The sequence below is a fragment of the Lipophrys pholis genome (genome assembly GCF_963383615.2).
Source record: "Lipophrys pholis genome assembly, chromosome: 17".
In the NCBI taxonomy this organism is placed as follows: Eukaryota; Metazoa; Chordata; class Actinopteri; order Blenniiformes; family Blenniidae; genus Lipophrys; species Lipophrys pholis.
In genome coordinates this window covers 12,101,062-12,123,868 of record NC_137643.1, presented here as the reverse complement: position 1 = coordinate 12,123,868, position 22,807 = coordinate 12,101,062, and the positions used below count along the sequence as shown (strand labels likewise).

The window sequence follows — 22,807 nt, the reverse complement described above, 5'->3', positions numbered from 1 at the left end:
AGCACTGTGAGCTGTGGGCACGTTGCTGCTTCATCTTTGTAGCACCCCTCATTTAATTCCTTATCGGTCAAATCAGGTAATGGCGCAGCCGATGTTGTCGAGGTCACTTCATTTTGTTTCTGCTGTTGTTATTTCTACTGATATTTCTCATGAAGATGTAATACCAGACTAAAGTTTAATCTGCTTTCTTATTTGACAAATCGAGAGTGATTGAGCATCTGGGTGCTGATGAAGTAAAACTTCACTCCATTAAGTAAAATAAGGTTGAAGGAAAGAAACAGGTGAGTCAAAAGGCATTGTTACCTTTTAGTGTGCTCAGTATTTTCAGCCTTTACGTCTTTCTTCAGCGCTTCAGTCAATCAACATTTTGTTGTTTATTCTTGAACATCCACAGCAGTGGTTTCATGCAGTTGCAGGTAGTGAAGGAGAAATGCAGTATTTAAGAGGTCTGATTCAAATTAAAAGCTTGAATATATGGCAATAGAAACACATAAACAGTAAGTAAAGGACAAATGGTCACTGTCATCACATTAACATACAGTACATGAGACTCAGACCTCAAGCAGAATATCAAATCTGAAAATCTGAAGTTTTCTGTGGAAAAGCAAAAAGGAGCTTTTCCCTCTTCCCCTGAGAGTGAAGTCAGAATTCGAGTTTGGAATATTTCAACACTTGTGGTTTGCTACCATCAAAAATGTGCTCCATATTACTTCCTATTCCTTTCTTCCTTTGACTTCCTCAATCCTCTCCGCCTTCATCTTCAGCCTTCTCTCGATCACCCCTTCTCTCATTCTCTCTTGTCCTCTGCCAAATGTGTTTCTCTCTGGTCTTAGTTGAAACAGAAAGTGTGGGTTTAATAATTCCCCATCAGGGTTTGAGCGTGGTGTTGTTCCTGTCAGCTTTGGGTGCATAGCAGAGGTGTTCCCCGTCTCTTCTCCCCTCACCTCGTAACCCTGAAAGAACTCGCGCCGCATTGTGTGATGCATTAATGATTCTACACAGGCCAAACCTAACACCACGAAAGAGAAAAATATCTTTGAAATGATCACAAGTGAGACCTTAAGAAAACGGTAATGGCAAATGTGGTAGGCTGAAGAGAAGCATGAAAGGAGGGCAATATGAATTCAAGCAGGTAAAGTCACAGGTTTACATGGGAGAGGGTGTATTTTGGCTGCTTCGGCCCAAGGTCACCATATTGGAATACTTTTGATTCAGCAGAAGTGTTATACCCAATGAACTTTCTGACACAATTATTTGACTTTAAGGCCTTGTTCAGTGACCAACAATGATGACTTGTCATCAAGACGTTCACATATGTAGACAGATGAATGTACACTGATCCGATATTTTTTCTGTAACGTCAGAATAGTAGCAAAGCCGATGCCGAACTTTCTCTGAAGGTCAGAAGTTTATTAAACTTTGCTGATATTATTTGGAATCATTGGGTATAAAGTGTTTGCCTTGAGTGAAGCATTTCAGGTAGCCTTGTACCAGTTTGTCACAATTTAGCTGAACAAGGCTTCGAGGAATCATTCCTCAGTATTTCTCAGATACACTGTTCATGTTTAGGAGGATGGTTATGATGACTCATGCCTCTTTGTCTTCAAGCTTCTTCTTTTTTTTGCTGCCACTCCAGAGTAATCCTGGGTGTCATTTTCCATTTGTATGGCTGCATTCATGGCTCAGCTTGAACTTCCTCGCCAGTGTCTCTGGTTTGTCTTTCAACATGTTAACATCATTTTTTTTGAGAAGCTATCAAATCATTTTGCACCAGAACGGCACAACATGAACCTGTCATCGCGTGATGCTACTATCATGGAGTCCAGGTTAACAGACAGACAGAAATACTCTGTTTATGTCCGTTGTTGTATCGTAAACTGTATAAACTTTATCGTAAATGTTTGTCCCATGGTCTTTAAGGTTTATGTGGGACTAATTCCCAGTGGATATAGTTGCTTTTGTTCCTGATTCCACCACATTGTCCTTCGCTGTTGTTCTGCTATTGATTTGTACATTTTGCACTGAAGTATGTGTGTCTCTAGGAAACACAATATCCGTCTTTTCTGAGTTGTATGATGGCTGCCTGCTCCCACAGTGTTTAAACTTAAATGAACTACAGTGAACCAGACTTGGCTCTTTCTTTCATTTTGGCTTGTTGCTTTTGCTTGTCCTGAGAGATGGTAGAACTTTGGTTTTGAAAGTGGAACTCAAAATAAGTCCAAGAAACACTTTGCAATTAAATCAAATCAGCTCCATGACTCCATTCATTTTCTCATCCATTTTTGTATTATTTCATTAGATATTTGAAATTACAGTGGTTCACCACAGAATAATTGTCACCTGTGGTCTTTAATGAGTTGATGTGTATTATTATTGACATGTTTGTGTTTTTGTGGGTGTGTGCCAACTGTAGGTGATCCAGATCAACTTTGAGGAGTTTGACCTGGAGATTGCCTATGACACTCTAACAATAGGGGACGGAGGCGAGGTGGGGGATCCCACGACGATACTCCAGGTGTAAGTATAACACTGTTCTTTATATCTAACTTTCTATTATTTGATCTTGTCTTGCACATTTTCCCCATCATATCCTCCAAGTGTGTTATGACAGAGACTATTCACTGAGCAAACTAATCATTCATTGTTGTAAAAACATGACTTACGTCAATCTCCTGTGAATCGGAGGTAGAGAAATCTGGACTTGATGTCACTCTGCTAATGCCAACACAGCTGCTGGTGGTTATCATTTCATGTAGTGTATACAGTTGCAGCTTATACAGAAAGTTCCCAGAGGCAAATAGGTTCCTCTGATATTTAACAGATTGTGCAACAAGGTACGTATCCCCATAATAACCAGCTGTGTACATATGCAGCAGAGCTAACATCTGTTTCCCCAAACATTTCGCAACACAGTTACCATATCTCATTCAAAGTCAAAACAATCAAAGTGAAAGCGCCTGGTTTCTTTTTTCTTCCCGTTGAACTTCGTGTTAAGGGGTTATTTCGTATCAGAAAAGAGTCCATGTTTCAGACACTAAAACTGTATATAAAGCCATCTTTATAGATGAAGCAGATGAAAACAGAAACGAAAAACTGAAGATTTCACAAAATTCACACACAAGCAACTAAAATCCACAGGAAAAAGAGGACACAGGCCTAAAGAAGCTGTGATACTGCATCGGGGTCTCTGACAATTGTCAACAGGCTGAGCACATATATAAAAAAAAAATGAACAGAGGACTCACACTGACAAGCCTGCGGATGGCACACATAGTATATACACACAGGAAGCAGGGAGACAATAAGGCTCAGCTGACAACAATGAAGGGGAATCACAGAGGAGGACATGAGGGCAGAGCAATAAACCAGAAAAAGGGTAGACATTAACAGAGGCAGGGAACATGAAACCAGACATAAACTGTTAACTAGACGGTAAAACCTGAATAATAACGGAACCAAAGCAACATGTAACACAAGGGCGCCAGGAAACACAAAGGAGAAACAAGTCAAAAAACAAAGGCAAATAAACAAGGCAAAAATATATAACAAAAGGGGCGGAGGGGGGGCATAACACTGTATGTATTTCTTATCAGTTTTTCTTCTTTCTTTGGTGTAAATCATCAGCATCTAGCGTAGTATCCTCATTCTTTTTTAGAAATACTTGGTCAGATCATAAAACACAACACTGCATCATGTATGATCCCCCATAAAAAAAAATTAAGTGTCATGCTGCTACTAACAGAATGGCTAATACAGCACTTTTGCTCTATGGATGATGACTATTACCCTAATGTCCAGGTCGCCACTACAATACAATGCAACATTTGCACCAATAATTCAGCTTTATTGTTCCCGAAAACAACAGTGGTGTTTCAGGATTTCATTATTTTTCTGATTGCAGAAATGGCAAGTCATAATGTTTATGTCAATAATTATCACAATGGTTTAATATTTATGTATTAAAAAATATATATTTGCATTGTCCAGCCTCTCAGGTAGCTTTGTCCCTGACCTGATAGTCAGCATGACCCACCAGATGTGGCTTCATCTACAGTCAGATGAGAGCGTTGGATCCATAGGATTTAAGATCAACTATAAAGGTAAGTTATGAGCACTTGTTTGTGATCTGGAAGAGAAAAGTGAGTGAAATGAATCATAGAAAATTATCCCTTGGAACGACTTAACTGTAAAAGGTACCTCTAACACTAAAATAGTGTATGCAGTTGCAGAAAGCAATTACTGTTGTGATCATCTTGATTTTCTGACCTATACTTCATTTTTCTGTTTAAGCTTTCGATATATGTGGCTCTGGATATACTTTAACTTCTTTTCTTCAATAACTCTGAGAGACATGAAAAAAGAACAAGCAATTTTACAGTTAAATCTAAAGGAACGCCAAGAGTACCATTCAGAGGATACAAATGTTTAAGCATTGAAATGTTTCAGTGCAGTTTTTTAGTGGGAATGTATTACCATAGCAGTCAACACGGACAATTGAGAAGGTCAGTAAAGATGGAACACAGGTGGTGCTTCACTGAAAATTGCCTGTTCATTGCAGCAGCAGTTTTGTCCTCTTGCATTTCATGAATTGAATGCCAGTGATCACTTGGGGCTTTCAGCCCTGCCACATCGATATCACTCTCTAGAATAGTCACATTGCACCGTGAATCATGATACAGCTCACTTAATTTTAGTGATTTTTTAATTACCCCAACAAGTAATGATTTACAGGTATATTCTATGTCTCTATTGTTATACTGCTGATTAAACAATTTGATTAAAAAAAATGTATACTGCATATATTGTCAATCAGCTGACATTTTAAGAGAAGAATAAAACCATCATAACTGCTCTGAACTGGGCATAACGGAGTCAAGTGTTTTAATGTAGGTGATTTCTAAGTTATTACTAAAAGTTGGCGCCGATGTAACATGACACCATGAAACATCCAGCTTTCCCCACTTTGCTCAAGTAGTTTATCTAATGATCTGCTGACAATTTTATCTAATGAGGTCACTCTCAATCAGTCAGTCGGATTAGTTTCGAGGACATTTTTGAAGGCTCTGGCCTTCTGGGATGCAAATCAAGTTCTGTGATGGGTTTCTACCGCCACTGTGTAAAGCGAGTGATTGCTGAATAGTGATTTAGTGGTTAAGACTCTCACCTTACACTGAAAACACACAGGGTCGACTTTGAGCTTGGGGCCTTTCTGTGTTGATATGTAAGCAATGTCAGAGCACGGATGGTTTTTTCGCCACTGATGACTCTAGTTTATGTGTATGATTATCTTCACCTCTGTGTAGATCCAGTGGCTATCGAATCAAAGTACACCCTGTGTCATGCATTCTTTTAAGCTGAGTATGGTCTGAGCTTACAACTGTCCATCGTATATACAGCTACTTCAACTTATTCAACTGAAGTTTGTTGACTGTTGCAGCTGATTTCAACTAGCAGAGGATGTAACACAGAGTGCCCAGTGCACTCATGTTTTTAAGGTCCTCACATGATGAACCCCTGACAGAAAAAGTATATTTTGAGATCACGTAAAAGTAATGGAGACAAGTCTTGATCAGATAGAAAATGTTTTGGGGTTTTCAAAATAAATGTCTCTCTCTCAAAAAAAACAAAAAAAAAAAAACAACCTTTACCTTAACACTAGTCAAGAAGAGTTGTATTCTGTTTTGTGAAATCAGCTCCTGCCATGCTAAAAAAAATGTACCTCTCCAAAACGTCCTGTTTGATAGTTGTGGTGTTCAATTGATCACAGTCAATAAAGAGTTTGACAGAAAGCTCTGCTGGAGAAATGAACTTTGTGCGCCTCATTTGGGTGTTATCATCTGTGGATTTATTGTCACGATGCCGAGGCAAACGTGGTGCGACTATGACACATTGTTTTGACATATTTCTTCCCTTTATCCTTTTGGAGTTTTAATGTTAGGCTCAAATCATTTTGTGACCGTGCATGTAAATCATGATGTTGAAATTGTTCAAATAGATATATTATCATCAATATATTGTCCATTGAAACAAAATTGTTAGTTTATTTACACAATTGCACATTTAACAATTCAGTGAACACAACAAAAGTTTGATATTCAAAGAGTTAAACTACGTTGAAGTCATCTGGTTAACGACTATACATTGCTGTGCATGTCCCCATTAATTTCTCTGGAGTAATTTTACCGTTGAGATCAATTGAAAAATTAATGGAGAGAGCCACCGTCTAAATGCAGCCATCCTTGTAATAAATGCTCCATTGCACGGCCACGATGGACTGATTCCCTTCCTTCTTTGCTCTGCAGGAATTTAGCTGTCTGCATTTCTTACACAATAAGTCTGTTGTGCGCTTTACCTTTACACTGTGTTCACCCATGTGAGGATCATCAAATGCGAGAAAATCTTTGGAGGCGTTCAATGAACTTGTCACTTGGTGTTTCCAGCCAGCATTTCTTATCACAGTGTTATTGAAGTGTGCATGCTGTTCAAAAAGTGAGAGACAAATGTTTGCATTACTTAATAGGCAATCAAGCGGAGAGTACCACATTTATATTAGAGCTTACACATACCATCAGATTTAATGGTTTCTTTTTTATTTAAATTGTGTTTGTTGTTATCAGATTGATATAGGATGTTGCGTCACCATTTTCCTTGTTTTCTCCCTTTATTTTTATCCTCAAGTAGTTACCAGCTTTCCAAGTGGAAATGATTTTGACATTTTCAAAACTGAGTTAAAAGCCTTGAATAATTGCAGAGATTAATATTCTTTATATGTGACTTTTTCTTTAACGTAGATTCAAATTTTGCACTGAGTGCAAGATCAGTGTGTTTATCTCAGAGTACCGGCTCCATCACTGACAAAATGAACTTCAAAAGCTGGGAGGTTGCGTGACATGGATGTGTGTATTTGAGAAATGTGCACCGTGTGTGTGTGTGTGTGTGTGTGTGTGTGTGTGTGTGTGTGTGTGTGTGTGTGTGTGTGTGTGTGTGTGTGTGTGTGTGTGTGTGTGTGTGTGTGTGTGTGTGCGTGTGTGCGTGTTTGTCCATGTCGGTTCCTGCAGCCACGTCTTGTAGACCTTGGCTATGAAATATAAACATGATTAGTAACTCCAGTCTTGCTGCAAAGTCACCCATGCTCTACACAATGTATGTGTGAGCGTGCACGTGCATCAGACAGGTCCTCCATCAGTGAGTCAACGAAGCTCTGCCAACAAGTCACTCACCTCTTTCACTCCTCTCATTCCCCTCTCTCTCTCTCTCTCTCTCTCTCTCTCTCTCTCTCTCTCTCTCTCTCTCTCTCTCTCTCTCTCTCTCTGTCTCTGTCGGACTCATTTTTCCTCATTAGGCGTCTACCTGTCCGCTCCCTCTTCATCCTAAAATCACAACATTTTCTCTCTCAGTTGTTCTCTAATGCACTGTTGTTTGGTTTCTCAGCTTCTCTTGCACCCCTCCCCCCACCCCGAGTTCTGTATCAGATATCCCCTTTCCTCTTCTTTCTGGCGTCTACCAAATGACCATGTTCACTACAGCTCTCCCCCTCTCTCTCTCTCTCTCTCTCTCTCTCTCTCACTCACTCACTGACTGTTCTCACACTCTGTCCAGCTTTGTGCTTCTCCCTCTTCTCTCTCTCTCTCTCTCTCTCTCTCTCTCTCTCTCTCTCTCTCTCTCTCTCTCTCTCTCTCTCTCTCTCTCTCTCTCTCTCTCTCTCACAGTCTCTGTCTGGAATCCTCTTCTTTTTTTTTTTTTCTTGTCACCATTCATCTATTATTAAAGCCAAGGTCACCAACCTGGCGACCACATCTTTTGTAAAGCATACAAAACACACAGGTGCACACACACAGTGGTGCGTTTTCCATCACTTCAGAGGACATAGAAAATAGATTAATTTACTTGTGACTTGGCCCTAACCTGTCTTGATCAGTCGCAACCTTTGACCACAGGTTCAACACAAAATTGGAAGGTTTGCATTAACTTGCTTTTTCCTACTAATGCAAGGCGAGTCTCCACATTGAAGCTGCTTTAACAGATGTATGCCCTTGCGAACACACACACACACACACACACACACACACACACACACACACACACAGGTACACACCAGACCAGCTTTATAGCAATTTTTCAGTCTCCCATGACCCAGGGCAGGGAGCGGTTATAGATTTGCAGGTACTTCACAACGTTATTGACATCATTTACATTAAAGTTTCAGTGAGTTTCTGTCTTTTCCGTGAATATGTACACTTATGGTGATAGCATACATCACGGTACACGCACAATGCCAGGGAAAGCATGACTATACTTTGAGTTCAAACACAATAAAACAGTGAGGTTGGTGATTTGTTTTAGTTTTTTCCTTTAATGTAGTAATATGATAATATTGAGAGTGTTGTGATTTTATATATATATATATATATATATATATATATATATATATATATGACAATCAAAACCTGCCATGCTGTGAACCTCAAAAAAGGCACAGTACAGTTCTTTCCAAATAAGATTTTTTTTATGTATTCCTTGTCTTTCGCTCTCTATAATTTGAATATTGTGGCCCTCTTGTTAGAATTTCTTTTCTCCTACTTAATGTTATTCAAAAAGTGTGTTAAGATTCAAATCAGTGGCCACCTTTAAAAAACGCAAAGCAGGCAGAAGTAAACTGATTTTTTTTTCTTGGAGCAGGTGCAGAAGGATATGTTCTGCTTTTAGATAAATCTCTATGAATAACGTTCATCATATATGCTAATACATTATTAACTTCAGTGAGCATATCACTTGAGATTGGTGCGCAGCTCGCAGTGGTGTAAGAGCAAGATAGTACAGTATTTTCCTTTCCTTTTTTTTTTTTTTAATGAGCCATGATTCACTTGCCAAAGTCGGTTGAGTGTATTTGAGAGACTTCACCAGCCCTACATCATCACTACCTCATCTTACTTTTGAGCTTCTATGGCCTGTCACAGTGTGGGATTTTAAAGCAGTGCCTTTGCTTCTCTATAATTTAAATGCAACAGCTGCCAGTTGGATTGATGCAGGCATCAACACTGTGCACAGAGGGAAACTTTTTTTTTTTTTTGTTCCCCTCAGTGCAGTGCGAACTGATTCCTGTCATTTGAAACAAGCATAGGTGCTCATTTACCCTCGCTCACCTTCCCCTCACTAAACTGATGTTTTGACAAGGGACGTGGCATTAAAGACACATGCGCATCAGATTGGATTGCACCGCTAGAGAAGGAATGCATCTTTTGTTGTGACTTTTATGATGGTAGACTTGAGGTGTGTGCAGCCAGACATAAATAAAATAATGAAATATAATAAATATAAGGAGTAAATAATTCCAGCGCACAAAGCTGCCTGAAATAAATATGATACAGGGCATAATTGCGTATTTTGAGTGTTTCTTCCCAATCAAGTGCAAATATTTGCCTCACCTCTCATCCACCTTCATTCAAACACATGAATGGTGATTTTCATATTTTTGTTCCAGCAGTGAGTCATTCCCTCGAGCTTTTGGTTGTTTTTTTTTAAGTGCATCATTCCACCATTATCCCAGCATCCTGTGTTATGTAATGCTGTTCTCTGAGACTAGAAAGTGCAGAATAAACACCAAGTACTTGTTTCGCCAGGTGGTGGAAAAACGGAACGATTTGGTCCCAAGTGTTGATTTTATGACAAGTTATTTTTTTTATCAGTTTTGTTTCACATGCTGGATGATATGAAGTTTATCTCCTACAATTCTATTAGTTCAACAGCCTTTATTCTGCAGCTTTGGCTCGTGTGTCAAACACAGCGTTGCTGTCTCCTGCGACGAGGAGCTACAAAAATTGTGAGTGTTTTTGTGTCTGTATGAGCTTCTCGTTTGCTTCCCCTCACTCCTGATGGATCCCATCACTGGCTCTTCAAGGCACCTCTTATTTTTTGAGATTTTATTCTCAATTTTTCATCTTCTTTTTATAGTTTCTAATATGTGATGTGTTTTATAGGCGGGAAGGGATGTCAAGGTGGATTTTTATGGCACAGTTGACCTCTGGTTCAATGAGTTCTTATAGTGTGGGTGTCAGCCAGAGAGGGAGACAGCACTATGTGGATATCAGTGGTTAATTCATGTCTTTCTGCCTTTGTGCACTCACATGTGCCTAACTGCAGCTTTGTGTAATCCATTGAAGTTGTCTTTTTTTTTTTTTTTTTTTGATTTCATCTCTCTCATTGCACTTTTTGAGATGAGCAATTCTATTTATCTGAATCTTAACTCTTTTATTTTCCTGATTTAATGTCTGACTCAATGTCTGACTGATTTTTTTGCATGTAGTTTGAACTGGAAAAGAAAAGGAGAGGGAGACAGAAAAAAAAACAGAGTTGAAATCAAAATATTGCCTTTATTGATACTTGCTCCCAACCGACCCCGAAAAAATGAAGGGGCCCTGCTGGAAGACAAACAGGTAAATATTAAAGTACTGCTTTGTTTTTAAAGGTCAGAATCTAAATAGCCTGGGTTGACCAAACCAAGTAGGAATTCCCAAAGCCCAGACAGCTAAATAAAACACCCAGATTATATAATCAAAACATCCTCCTACACAAGAAGTCACTGCCACCGAGAGTTCAAACATTGAATCCACCACAGTCACTGGCACAGCCAATATACCGCCACAGCACAGGGGCAAGAAACCAGCAATAACATGCCGGCTGTGACCGGGGCGGGGTGTACTACCCTTCCTTTACCTGTATGTTGGCTGAGATGACTGCATATGTACGGAAGTATAAAAGACAGATGGATCTATTTGTTGGAGCAATTCCTTTGCCAAACATGATTACTATTATAATGATCAACCTCTCTGGATGTTGTGGGCCTCCATCATGAAGTCCAGTGACTGAGCAGACCACTCTTAATCCCTCAGTACACTACAACATTTTACTCCGAGCAGCTGAAACACCATGAAATATCAAATCATAAAGTATTTATTTGCTACACAACTTGAAACCTGGTTCAATTTTCCAGTCCGTAACCCCAGAATCGGTAGTGAAGCAAGTCTTGTGACTAGTCTCTCTTTTCTTCTTTTCTTTTTTTTTTACTCTTCATGAACGCACATGCACACACACACACATACGTGTTTGCTTCAGGGGAAACCTGTGAAGGGCAGATCTTACTTAATCACTTCACTGTTTCATTTTCTAGTCATGAATTATTGACTCAGGTAATATTCAATCCAATGAGTCGGAATGCACTGCAGGAATCACGTTGTTTCTTTGGTAAGGACATAATAAATTCCATACATTTTGAAATGCACTGGGTAACTAATGGTTGTTTTTGCTTGATTGCCAACATTAATAGTAACTTCACTAAGAAAAAGTCAAGATAATATAAACAAAAGGATTAGTTAATGATAGGCAATATGTTGTTTTGGCCCTCGCTGGTCATGACGTTTTTTGAGAAGCTCATTTAGACCAAACTCCAGATGGTTGAAGGCTCATTAGGCTTCTTCCATTTACTTAAAGCAGAAGAGAGGTTTGGAAAATGAGGCTTTAACCTTAGTTAAGTGTAACGTTACTCTCTTACTTTAATATATCACTGGTGGATTTTTTTTTGTCTTTCTTTCCCTCTCTTTTTAAGCTTAAACAAATGTGTCCTCTTATTCATTTGGATTTATTTTGGACGGGGGAGGAAGCGGCCGGGCGGAACAAAAATGGCAAAAGTGCCTCAGTGATGTGGGTGTCCTGTTCTTGTGTCTGCACTTTTCGATATGTGGATGATTGCAGGAATCTTTTTGAGGACGTGTGCATCCTGAAACTCGCCGACAGTGTTGGAATGGCAAGCCTATTACAAGGTCACGAGACAGAGTCTGGGTCTGTAGTTGGGTTTTCACTGCGGAGTGGAGTGATGTGTTTCTGCACCACAATGTGTCCAGATCAAAGCAAGCAGCCAAGTTATTACCTGTCTGCTTGAAGCCCAATTTGTGGAGGTGCTTTAAAGTTACGCCACAGAATAAAAAATACAAAACATGCCGTGCATTTTGTATAGCCAATGCTGACACACATTGTGTGATTTAATGAGAACACAAAATTGAAGTCTTTCTTATTCACATCTCCTATCAAATCAATCCACAAAAACTCCTTGGCGGCCTGGTCCGGCACCTGAGGGAGGCATAAGAAAAAATAAAGTCTGTGTTGTGAGTGTAATAAATGAGATCATTTCCATTCAACAGAGCATCCTCGCTAATGCCTACAGTGTGAACAAGTCAATTTGAGCCACTCCCTTTAGGTCACAGAATCACACAACTAAAAGCTAATTAGACAAGCCAAATTTCTCATTTCTTTTTCACACTATGAACCTTCCGAAGTAGTAATAGACTTTCTATTCATTTCCCCTTCCATTGTGGCTGCTACAGCCTTCTTAGATTACTATTTAAAGTAGGTTTTAATGCACTTCTCTTTTGTTTTGGCAACACTGTTTAAGCCTAAAACAGCAGTCACAACTTGGACCAAACAGTATCTAGAACAAGTGTTTGTCTTTGCATATACTCCACGTCCAGCATTCGATCACTATTAGCAAGCGAGCCTTAAGATCAATTTTTCCAGTGGTCACTAAAGAGAAATAGCCAATAGACTTTTTCCACAAAGTCATTATCCCTCCCAAAATCCATCACTATACACTCTCACATCTTCCATAGGACCTGTACTCTTTTTATGTGTGTTTGCCTGTTTGCTTTATATGTGTTTATGTGCCGTGTATGTATTTACTAAATGGGAGGAATAATACAACAAAATGGAATGGGTTAGTGTGCAGTTACAAACATATTATTAAAGTCGCAGACACACATTCATTCATTCATTCATTCATTCTCTCTCACTCTCTCTCTCTCTCTTTCTCTCTCTCTCTCTCTCTCTCTCTCTCTCTCTCTCTCTCTCTCTCTTCTCTCTCTCTCTCTCTCTCTCTCTCTCTCTCACATAAACACAAACACACACGCACGCATACACGTGAAGGAGTCTCAGTGTGTGTGTGTGTGCGTGCGCGTGCGCGCGTGCGCGCGTGCTGCATGTATGTACAGTGTGTGAGTGAGAGGAAAGGAGCAGCAGCACAGGAATGTACTCTGTGCTCGTTTTGTCTGTGAAGCAATTTGTTCTCGATTCTTTCACTGTGTTTATAAGTCTGCAACACACACACACACACGCACACGCACACACACACATACACACACCCACACATATACGAGGCAGTCTGTGATTGGTTAAGTCTGTGGGCCTCATAAAGACGATGTCATGATGGAAATTAATGCAATATATCACACACACACACACACACACACACACACACACACACACACACACACACACACACACACACACACACACACACACACACACACACCTTTGCTTCCTGCCATGGGCCACTCCTGTAAATAATACTGCAAACAGGAGTGGAGAGCAGGGGATTACAGAGGAGGAAGGTTGGGGAAATAGCAAGTGTATTGTAAGAAATCCCATACACAACTTTTAAAACAGAATTATAGTGACAGAGTAGAACATTGAAATAAAATCAAAGGAGGACTTGTGTAGTAACCCGATGGTCAGACTGAAATTTTAAAAAAGCAAAAAAGTGTTGTGAATACTTACAGGAGAAAGAAGCATTCAGAAAGAGATGGATACCAACTTGCTCGAGGGCTCTTGAATTTGAGAGGCAGAAGCATTCGGGAAATTTACCCTGACTCAGCCAACCGAGAGCCAATCCTCTTCAAGCAGGACAAGATTCAGTTGGCAGTATATTTCTGTTCAAAATGGATGATGAGCTCTTGGAACATTGGAGTGTTTCATGGCAGAGGACAATGGCCGTGGAGTATTTGAATCTTATGACACAGTTATCGGCTGTGTTACCATGTTATTTATACATTTCTGTGATGGTCTTACAAAGAGTGTCAAAACTGTACAATGACACTGCTCACATCTGAGACATCATACAACACATGTGATGATCCGGTCAGATGATAACCTGTGGACGTCCCATGAAAGTAAGATTAGAAATAATAATAATAATAATAACACTGGCTATGCTTACTTTCATCCCATTCCATGAAGCACGCAAGCACACTGCTTCTTGAAACACTTGTTCTATATGTTGGTGGTACTGGGTTTTTCTCAGCGGAGTTGTTTACAAGTACTACCTTTACTCTCAGAGGTGTATACAGTGCACTTTTCTGTGATCGTTGAACCTTTTTAAGGGTTCCCCTGGATGCATGTTGGCTTACATCTTGTGTGTGATGTACGCTGGTTCAAATCCCAGTTGAGGCAGAAAGAACATTCAGTGTAAAGTCCATGTTGCAAGTTGTCATGACGGACTGTGGCACCCGCTGTTAAAAGAGGGCAGATTAATAAACTCTTCTTTGTCGTTCCTTTTTTAAATCATGATTATTTTAGGTTTGTTTAGTTTCTCATCAGTGATTTGACCTCAGTGTCTTGTACTGCTCACACTCAGAGGCAGCCATGAGCCAGAAGCGTGATGCTTTCCAGTCTCGATCATGGTAATGAGTACACCTTGAAAGACGCTCCTCACATTCTCTAAGCATGTTCATTCAGAGATTAACTGCTGCACGTCTACGTACAAAGGCCCAAGGTCCAGATCACTGTGACTACTGAAGTGGCAGTGGAAGCAATATCTCAAGAACTCTCAAGAAATGTCTTTACATGTTTCACAAATGATCACGTGGACTTGATGAAACAGTCACATGTATGTATGTGATGAAAGGCTGAGGTGACTGTGACTTCCTGGTGTGAAGTCTAAGGGAATCCTTGAAATAAGAAACGTCTCCTCTTTGCCACAAATGCTCATGTGGGTTTCATGATTCAACAGTAAGTGGCTGAGGTCACTGGGGACTATTTTCTTGCATATCCAACCATCTTGACTACATTTAATGCTTTAAAAAGCTATTTTGATTAGGCTACAATCACATTGATTGTGTTCTGTCATTTTTTTCACATGTCAGGGTCCAATGTCTCAAACAGACAGTGACCTGAGTCAGCAAATTGTTTAATTTGAGTTAACATTTCTGTCACTCCGGTCATGGTTGATGTTAATTTCTCGTTTTCGGCATGATTTCAGAAATCGACAAAGAGAGTTGTGGCGACCCTGGGACTCCTCTGTATGGAATAAGAGAGGGTGACAGCTTCTCAAACGGAGGGATCCTGAGGTTTGAATGCCAGTTTGGCTTTGAGCTGATTGGAGAGAGAACCATCTCCTGCCAAGACAACAATCAGTGGTCTGCAAACATCCCCATCTGCATCTGTAAGTACTTGAATTGATTTGTAAGTGGTTTTCAAAAATGTGGCAGCACCGGACTGAAGTTGGAATAACATGGCGTGTGCACCGCTGTGATGTTGATAGCGTTCAGTCTGACCTGTCACCATGGTGACAGCGCCGAGTTTATTATGGCCTGGGGCGGATGATGACCGATGATGCTGCTGAGATGAATATTTAACAGAAATGTCTTTCTCCCTGTGCCTTTCCCTCCCTCTTGCTCTTCACTGTTCACCCTCTCTCCTTGTTTCCTTTTGTGCTTCTCTTCCTCCCTCAGTCCCCTGCATGTCCAACTTCACTGCGCCCTCAGGAACTGTCCTCTCCCCAGATTACCCAGAAGGCTATGGGAACAACATGAACTGTGTCTGGCTCATCCAATCGGAGCCAGGCTCCAGAATACACTTGGCTTTTAATGACTTCGACCTTGAGGCACCCTACGATTCCCTAACAGTAAAAGATGGCGAGACAAATGATGCCAATGTCATTGGGAGGTTCTCTGGAGCCGAGAATCCTTCCCATCTGACGTCCAACACCAACACGCTGAGGCTGGAGTTTCAGGCTGATCACTCCATGTCAGGAAGAGGGTTTAATATCACATATAGTAGTATGTATTCCTTCTTTATTCACATTGTTTTACTTTCTGTCTCAAATATTTTAAGAAAAATATTGCATTTTATTTTCTCTGCTGGCTGTAGTCCAATGTTTTTTTTAATGCTTAAGGCCATCTAAGTTTAAAAATTAAGTATTTTTTCCACCAGTTTAAGTTTGATACATCGTTAAAACCCAAGAAAATAAGATAATACAATGTCGTACTTTTTTAGCTTTGCAAAATAAAAATTATGACGTGTCGGAAGCAAAGGCACATTTCCTGAAGCAACAAAGCAGCACTTTTATATGAGGGTTTGTTTTCTGTACAACTTTTCCTCAACACCTTTGAAAGCTGCAGTAAATAAGAGCTGTTTTCATTTTGAGTAGTGTTATACTCATTATAACTTGTGACCTTTGTGTTATTTAGCTGTCGCAATCAAATCCAGTCTATTTTTAAGGCGTACCTAAAACAGTGTTAAAGTGGATGACAAGTAGCGCTGATAAGCTTCTTAGTATTTATCTCGAAAAACTTTTACAAAGGGTAGGTGCAGACTCTCTTCCTCTGTATATTCAATGTTTTAATGTTCCATTTTAGATTGAAGTGCTTTTAATTCACTAAGCGTTAGATCACGGTCGAGGCTTCAGCTATTGTTCTCGAGAAAATAAGCTTTTTTTGCGTCAAGGGGGGTTCTGATTATTATAGCTGCTAAGAATAGAGGTGTAGGTTACAGAAGACGAAACAAAGGCAAAGGAAACATTAAAGGAACAATTTTTGGGAACATTTTGTTTGTCATAACTGGAGAGATGTGAAGGCTGATATCATTTTCATTTCTGTGCATCCAGTTAAGGAAGAGGGTGAGGATGTTCAGGCTTTGTTCAACACAAGCAAAAGGAAACTGTTAGCCTATTTCCGTCAACAGTGAAACAATACACTGTACAGTTGTCTTTTTTAAACATCATATGTCATGTCTTTAACCTGTGTCAAACTTTAAAGAGCCACAGCGGGGGGTTTTACAAGAGATTAGCATCAGATCTTCTGTTTTGCTGATAAAGTTGCCAGGTGGAGAAAACTTTTTTCACTGATCACAATCCAGGTTAGACAACAATGCATCGATGACAAGCTTACTAGACAACGGGGTATGTGTACAGACTCTTTTGCCCAGGCTTGCAGTCTTTGAATTAAATTAGTCAAAACACGTTTCTGCAGAGATGGAAATTAATACTGAGCTGACTGGGTCTGACCATAAACATATTTAGCAAAGTCCTCTGTCTACAAGTTTCCTCCCGCTGATTCCACCTCGGTTGTTGTGCGACCATGAAATATGTCCATATATATTTTTTTCTATATTGCAAAACAAACAAAAAAATTCAAATCACTGGTACATTCAGCAGCGTTTTGTTTAACTTGTTCAATGTGGTTCAGTTCTTATTTTCAGATACATGCAGTAGATGTGGAACATGAAAGAGTCATCATCCTTATCCTTTTTCTTAAAAAAGTATCTGATCATTCACAAAATGTAATATTTAATATCAACATCCACACTACTGCACATTTAACATGAGTGAAAGCCTTGAATGCTTTGATTCTGTGTTTTCTGCATCGCGGGAATCATAAGACCCTACAAATGTCATTCATAAATCTTGCACTTGATTACACCACGTTTCTTTAATAGAGCAACACATACATTTTATATTTGTACTTTACTCATTGCACAGCTTGAGAAATATTCAAGTGAGCAAATATTTGTCAAGACATGACAACTTTATTGAACAGGCAGATTATAGGAGACTGTTATCGATGTGTTTTATGCACATCATGAACATTTAAAGACTCTATGTTGCAGGCATAGATCAATGGGGCATTTTTTTCAGGCTTTATTATTAAAGTTATAATCATAATGTTGTCTGGAAGCACACTTGAATATAAAGTTATTTTTATGATTTCTGTTGCTCTTGTTCTGTGCCCATCTAGGATATCTTCCTCATCATATCTGTGTGTTTTTGTAACTTTTCACTACAGCATTTGGCCACAATGAGTGCCCGGATCCTGGGATTCCCATCAATGCCCGGCGCTTTGGCGACAGCTTCCAGCTTGGCAGCTCCATCTCAGTGGTTTGTGAGGACGGTTTCATCAAAACTCAGGGAACTGAGACCATCTCGTGTCAGTTAGAAAAAGGCAAAGTCATGTGGAGTGGGCCCATCCCGAAATGCGAAGGTAAATATTGACTACATGGCTGCCTAAACTATTAACCAGGGAACAATATGTCATCCAAGGTATCATCATTACCGTGGAGTAAAGACCCAGGAGATAAAAATTATCTACTCTCAGCTCAACGGAAGAGAGAATTTGGAGGTGGCCAGTTAACCTACACACCCAGGGAAATAACTATTATTGTGCTGCTGCCACAGGTGCAGCCACAAGCTTACGAAGGCACGGTGGAGTTGTATTTGAGAATATTGCACCCTGTCCCAAGAGCTAAGAAAATGACCTTTAACCTAATGTGAAGCACACACTGTATACGAGTCCGTTAGCTGTAATTAGGTGTAATCCCACGATAACAACTCTCTTTAAATGTCAAAGAAAGCGTCGCTATTAATCCTCTCGCACCATACAACTTTGACTCAACTTATTTAGTGTGTTAACACCATGAATCATCTCTGTATAGCCAGAGAACAAATATAACAACTAAATTGTATAACTTATAGAAGATGCATTTTTACAGTAAACTCAACAAATTGTGTTCAAAGCAATATTAAACAGGAATATGACCAAGGAGAACCAGGGTCAAAAAAAAAGACCATTACCAGACCATTACCAGACACTCTCAAGGGATTTAACTTCCTCTCCAGCTGTAGATAATTAAATCAAGATATGTCAACCGCAGCTATTGTTAATAGAACATTCAGTAGTATAAAGAAGGGCGATGTTTAATTATGCTCCATTTATGCTCCATGCGTCATTCATTTAATGTCTCAGGGTTCTTTGCATCTAATGGAAACGTCGTCGAGCACTGCTTGGATAGAATATGCACTTACTTGTATTCAGTAGGTACAGATCAGAACAAATTGACTTCAGACTCTTAGCTAAACTTTAAACACACTTGAAGGAATCAAATTAGTCTTGGCTGAATCTACATTGAAATAACAACACATTAATTATTTACGGTTTCTTTTTTTCGCTTTTACATTATGTCATTTTACAGAGTATTTAATGCTTTCCTGCAGAATATCATTAAATATTTCTGACTTTTGCTCAGCACAGAGGTCCTCAATATTTATATTAAATCTGCCACTGAGCTGACGTCTTCAACAAAGTCTCCTTCGAGTAAAACAACTCGATGTGATGGAATCAGTTTGGGAATTACACAACTTCAAAATGAATCCGTTGTATTGTTTTTAATTGTGTCCTTGCATGTCCTAATGATGTGTACATAGATTTGTTTTGAAGCCATTCTGGAGGAAGGCGCTCAATATTATGGATGTTAGGAGCTCTTGAAATAACTGAATTGGTTCTGAAATTACAAAAGCAGCAACTGAAAAGCCTAAATTAAGTACCAACACGCATGAAAATCAAACTTATTTTTGGATTTGAGAGTCTAACGAAATAATATCAGAGCTGCTGATCAGTAGAGACAGCAGCTCTGCAGCATGACAACCATTTTCACATACAGCAAAAACAGTGAGCAACAATTTGAACAGTATTTGTTATTGATTGCGTTCTATTACAACGAGTTTTTGCCAAAAGTCGTGACATTATAGTGACCTTTCACTTGATGTGGTTTTTATTCGCAGCTCAGAAACCCTCAGTCTTGTTCAAGTCAGTTCTCCTGAGTGTTGTGACAGAACTTGGGCATTACAGCATTAAACTTCTCTGTTTACTTTCACGCTGAACTAAAAAGCTTTGTTAACCCACTGTATCGTCGCTGCCCAGTACCGCCTGAGCAAACACATGTAGTGACAAGAGGATAATGAAACATTGAGCTACTGCAGACGGACTCACTTTCCCATGTGGAAATTGTGGGCTTATCGTTGTTTTACTGCCAGGTCTTGACCCTTACTGTCCATTATGCCCTGGTAAAACAGCCGCTGAGATTTGCTGCAGCGTAAATGAATTGACTAAAAGCTGCATTGTTAGGAATTTGTGGAGATTAAAATATTAAATGAGAATTAACATATTGCAAGTAAATTGAAAGAAAAACTTATAGATTTGCATTATATCTAGAGCTTATGTACATAGGCAACAGATGGCGTTTAGCATACAGGTGGCCAGTGTCGTGGTCTGAATTTAAAGTGCCAAATGTCATGAAGTTTATTTAAAGAGAAATCACATATAAACTTGGCGATAAAGCCTCCAAGAGTGAGGCCACTAACCCAATGTAAAGGTAACGTATTTGGAATTTTATTGTTGAATTATAAAGTCAGATCAGCCAGTGTGCTTTCGCTACAAACCAACTTGAAAGAGGACGGACTGAATAAAAGATGTATTTGAAGTTACCTACATTTCAGCTGCCGGCAGGACTGATTCACCAACGCTCGCCACATTTGAATATCCTGCCTGGAGTCACTTGTCATTCGTCACACATCAACTCGGACTTCGACTTTACTTCGTCTCAGACTAGACTTTGAGTGTCCTCTGAACCCCCTTTATTCTCTTTTTACCCCCCCAGCTCCATGTGGAGGCCACTACTCTGCTCCAAGTGGAGTAATTCTGTCTCCTGGCTGGCCTGGTTACTACAAAGACTCCCTCAGCTGTGAATGGGTGATTGAGTCAGAACCTGGACGTTCAATCAAAGTCACATTTGACAGGTGGGTGGCATAATACGGTGATTCTGTATATCATAAAAACTATTAGCACGTTAAATAGGCAGAAATGTGAATCATCATCAAAATCACAATCAATTACAGGAGACACGTAAAGATTTACTGAGCCTAACGTTTATGGTGAAACACCAATAATAGGATAATTATCTCTGTAATTTACTGTCATTATCTGGGCTATAAAATGAGATGAATGTATTGATCAGATAGGCAGGTAATATTTATGTTATGACGGTGGAACTGGAGGCACAGCCTATCAATATTGCTTTAGATCTGTTTCAGCTTTTTCCGTTGTAAAAGGAAGAGCCTGTGGATTGTTTGAAAACTGATCAAATCTACATGTTGTTCACACAATTAAAATGTTTATATTCGGTCTTAAGTCTTTTAACTTCAGTCCAGAAGAATTCAAAGTAAAAAAAGAGAAGGTGCAAATGTCCTATCAGTCTTCTGAGCGAAACGTTGTGGTTTTGATAAGGAAACGAGGCCTAAATAAGGATATTACAATTTGATAAACACTGAAGTATTATTAAAGTGTTATTAAAATTCATTTTAATAACCATTGATGAAAACTCTGTGATGCAACAAAAGACTTGGGAAATTCATCATTTTTAGTAAACAAAACATGAAGAGTTAAAAGAAAATGTTATCAAATAAATGAATAACCAAGCTATTCATTTATTTGCATGTTGCATGACCTTGTCATTTGCAAGTGTTTCTATCATTTCAAGCATCTATTGTTTTTAAATGTATGAGTCACTTTCAAATTTATTGAACTCTTAGGACAAAACAAGTCATTGATATCCATTGCTGAATAATCAAAGTGACACAGATTGGACGATTGGTGTTAAACATGCAGCCTGTGGGCCAAAGCCAGCTCACATAATGACGGAAAGGACAGGACTGCGATTTGTCATTTAGAAGGGAAGTGTAGAAGGATTAGAGGACATAACACACATGGACTGAATAGATCAGTGACGCAGCAGTGAGAGGTACTGGAATAGCATTAGCTACGGAGCATTTACTGAAAGGGTTGTTTTGTAAAAACATACAAGTTAAAGGTCGCAGACATAGTGCAACCTTTACTGGTCAAGTTCAATTGAAATCAAATTTAGTACCATTTTGACAAACAAAACAAACAATAAAGGTTTTAATATCTAAAATGTTATATATATATATATATATATATATATATATATATATATATATATATATCAGAATTATATATTTCAGACTTGAAAGTTCAGAGTTTATTTGAAACAGACAGTTGCAGCAATGTAACTTTAATCACCTTTTCATACCTCATTGTTGCACTTGAGCAAAAAGCCAATTCACGTGTGATTTTCACTTTTAAATTGGTGTGCGAGGAAACATGACGATCTGACCTTGTTTGCTCGCAGGTTCCAGACGGAGCTTGGTTATGATTTCTTGGAGATCCACGATGGCCCAAACCTGCTCTCCCCTCTGGTTGGCTCTTTTAATGGTACTCAGGTGCCTCAGTTCCTGTTTAGCAGCAGCAACTTCCTCTACCTGCTGTTCACCACCGATAACAGCCGCTCGAACGCTGGCTTCAAAATACTCTATGAAAGTAAGTTACAGTCATGTAGTCCATGCACATGTGTAAAAATGCATTGGAATCGCTCAGAGAAATCAGTATTTAGTAGCACCAACACTTGAACTCCTCACAGCACACTTGCAGCCAATGTTTAAAGAAACTTGGATGGATCTTTTTTTTTTTCAAAAGTTGGAGAATTGCCTTGATTTTATGTTGCATATTTTTCAGTTTCTCCACATAACCTATGGTTGACTTCATTGTGTTAAGATCAGTGACCTGTGGGGGTCACACTATCTCTTCCAGGACCCCCGTAGTCCCTAATAAACACTGGCTGTATCTTTGAGGTAATTTTCCTCCAATGCAGAATAAATCTGGAGCCAATCAGACACCTTGTTTCGGGTATTACATGATGGATGAGTTACATTAAAACACACCATTCGCTTCTGCGCTGTATTGTATGTTTGCAGATGTACTATTTACAGTTTCTGACTGAAGCATTAGCAGATGGGCATTATATACTCAGACTTGTTACTCACTGGCAGACCTTGCATGTGTGCGATACTTAAAGAAAA

At 39.3% G+C, this 22,807-nt stretch overlaps 1 protein-coding gene across 1 annotated transcript in view; it reads left to right on the top strand.

Annotated features, from left to right (window-relative positions):
* Window positions 1–22,807, top strand: part of LOC308122805 (CUB and sushi domain-containing protein 3-like) — a gene marked incomplete at both ends in the record, with an annotated part of 358,715 nt that overhangs the window by 249,870 nt on the left and 86,038 nt on the right. The window contains 7 exons of the mRNA XM_080484894.1: window positions 2,414–2,517; window positions 3,988–4,100; window positions 15,083–15,265; window positions 15,555–15,881; window positions 17,886–18,080; window positions 20,533–20,671; window positions 22,081–22,268. Coding sequence (XP_080341020.1) covers window positions 2,414–2,517; window positions 3,988–4,100; window positions 15,083–15,265; window positions 15,555–15,881; window positions 17,886–18,080; window positions 20,533–20,671; window positions 22,081–22,268 — 1,249 coding nt within the window. The remainder of the gene's footprint in view (window positions 1–2,413; window positions 2,518–3,987; window positions 4,101–15,082; window positions 15,266–15,554; window positions 15,882–17,885; window positions 18,081–20,532; window positions 20,672–22,080; window positions 22,269–22,807) is intronic.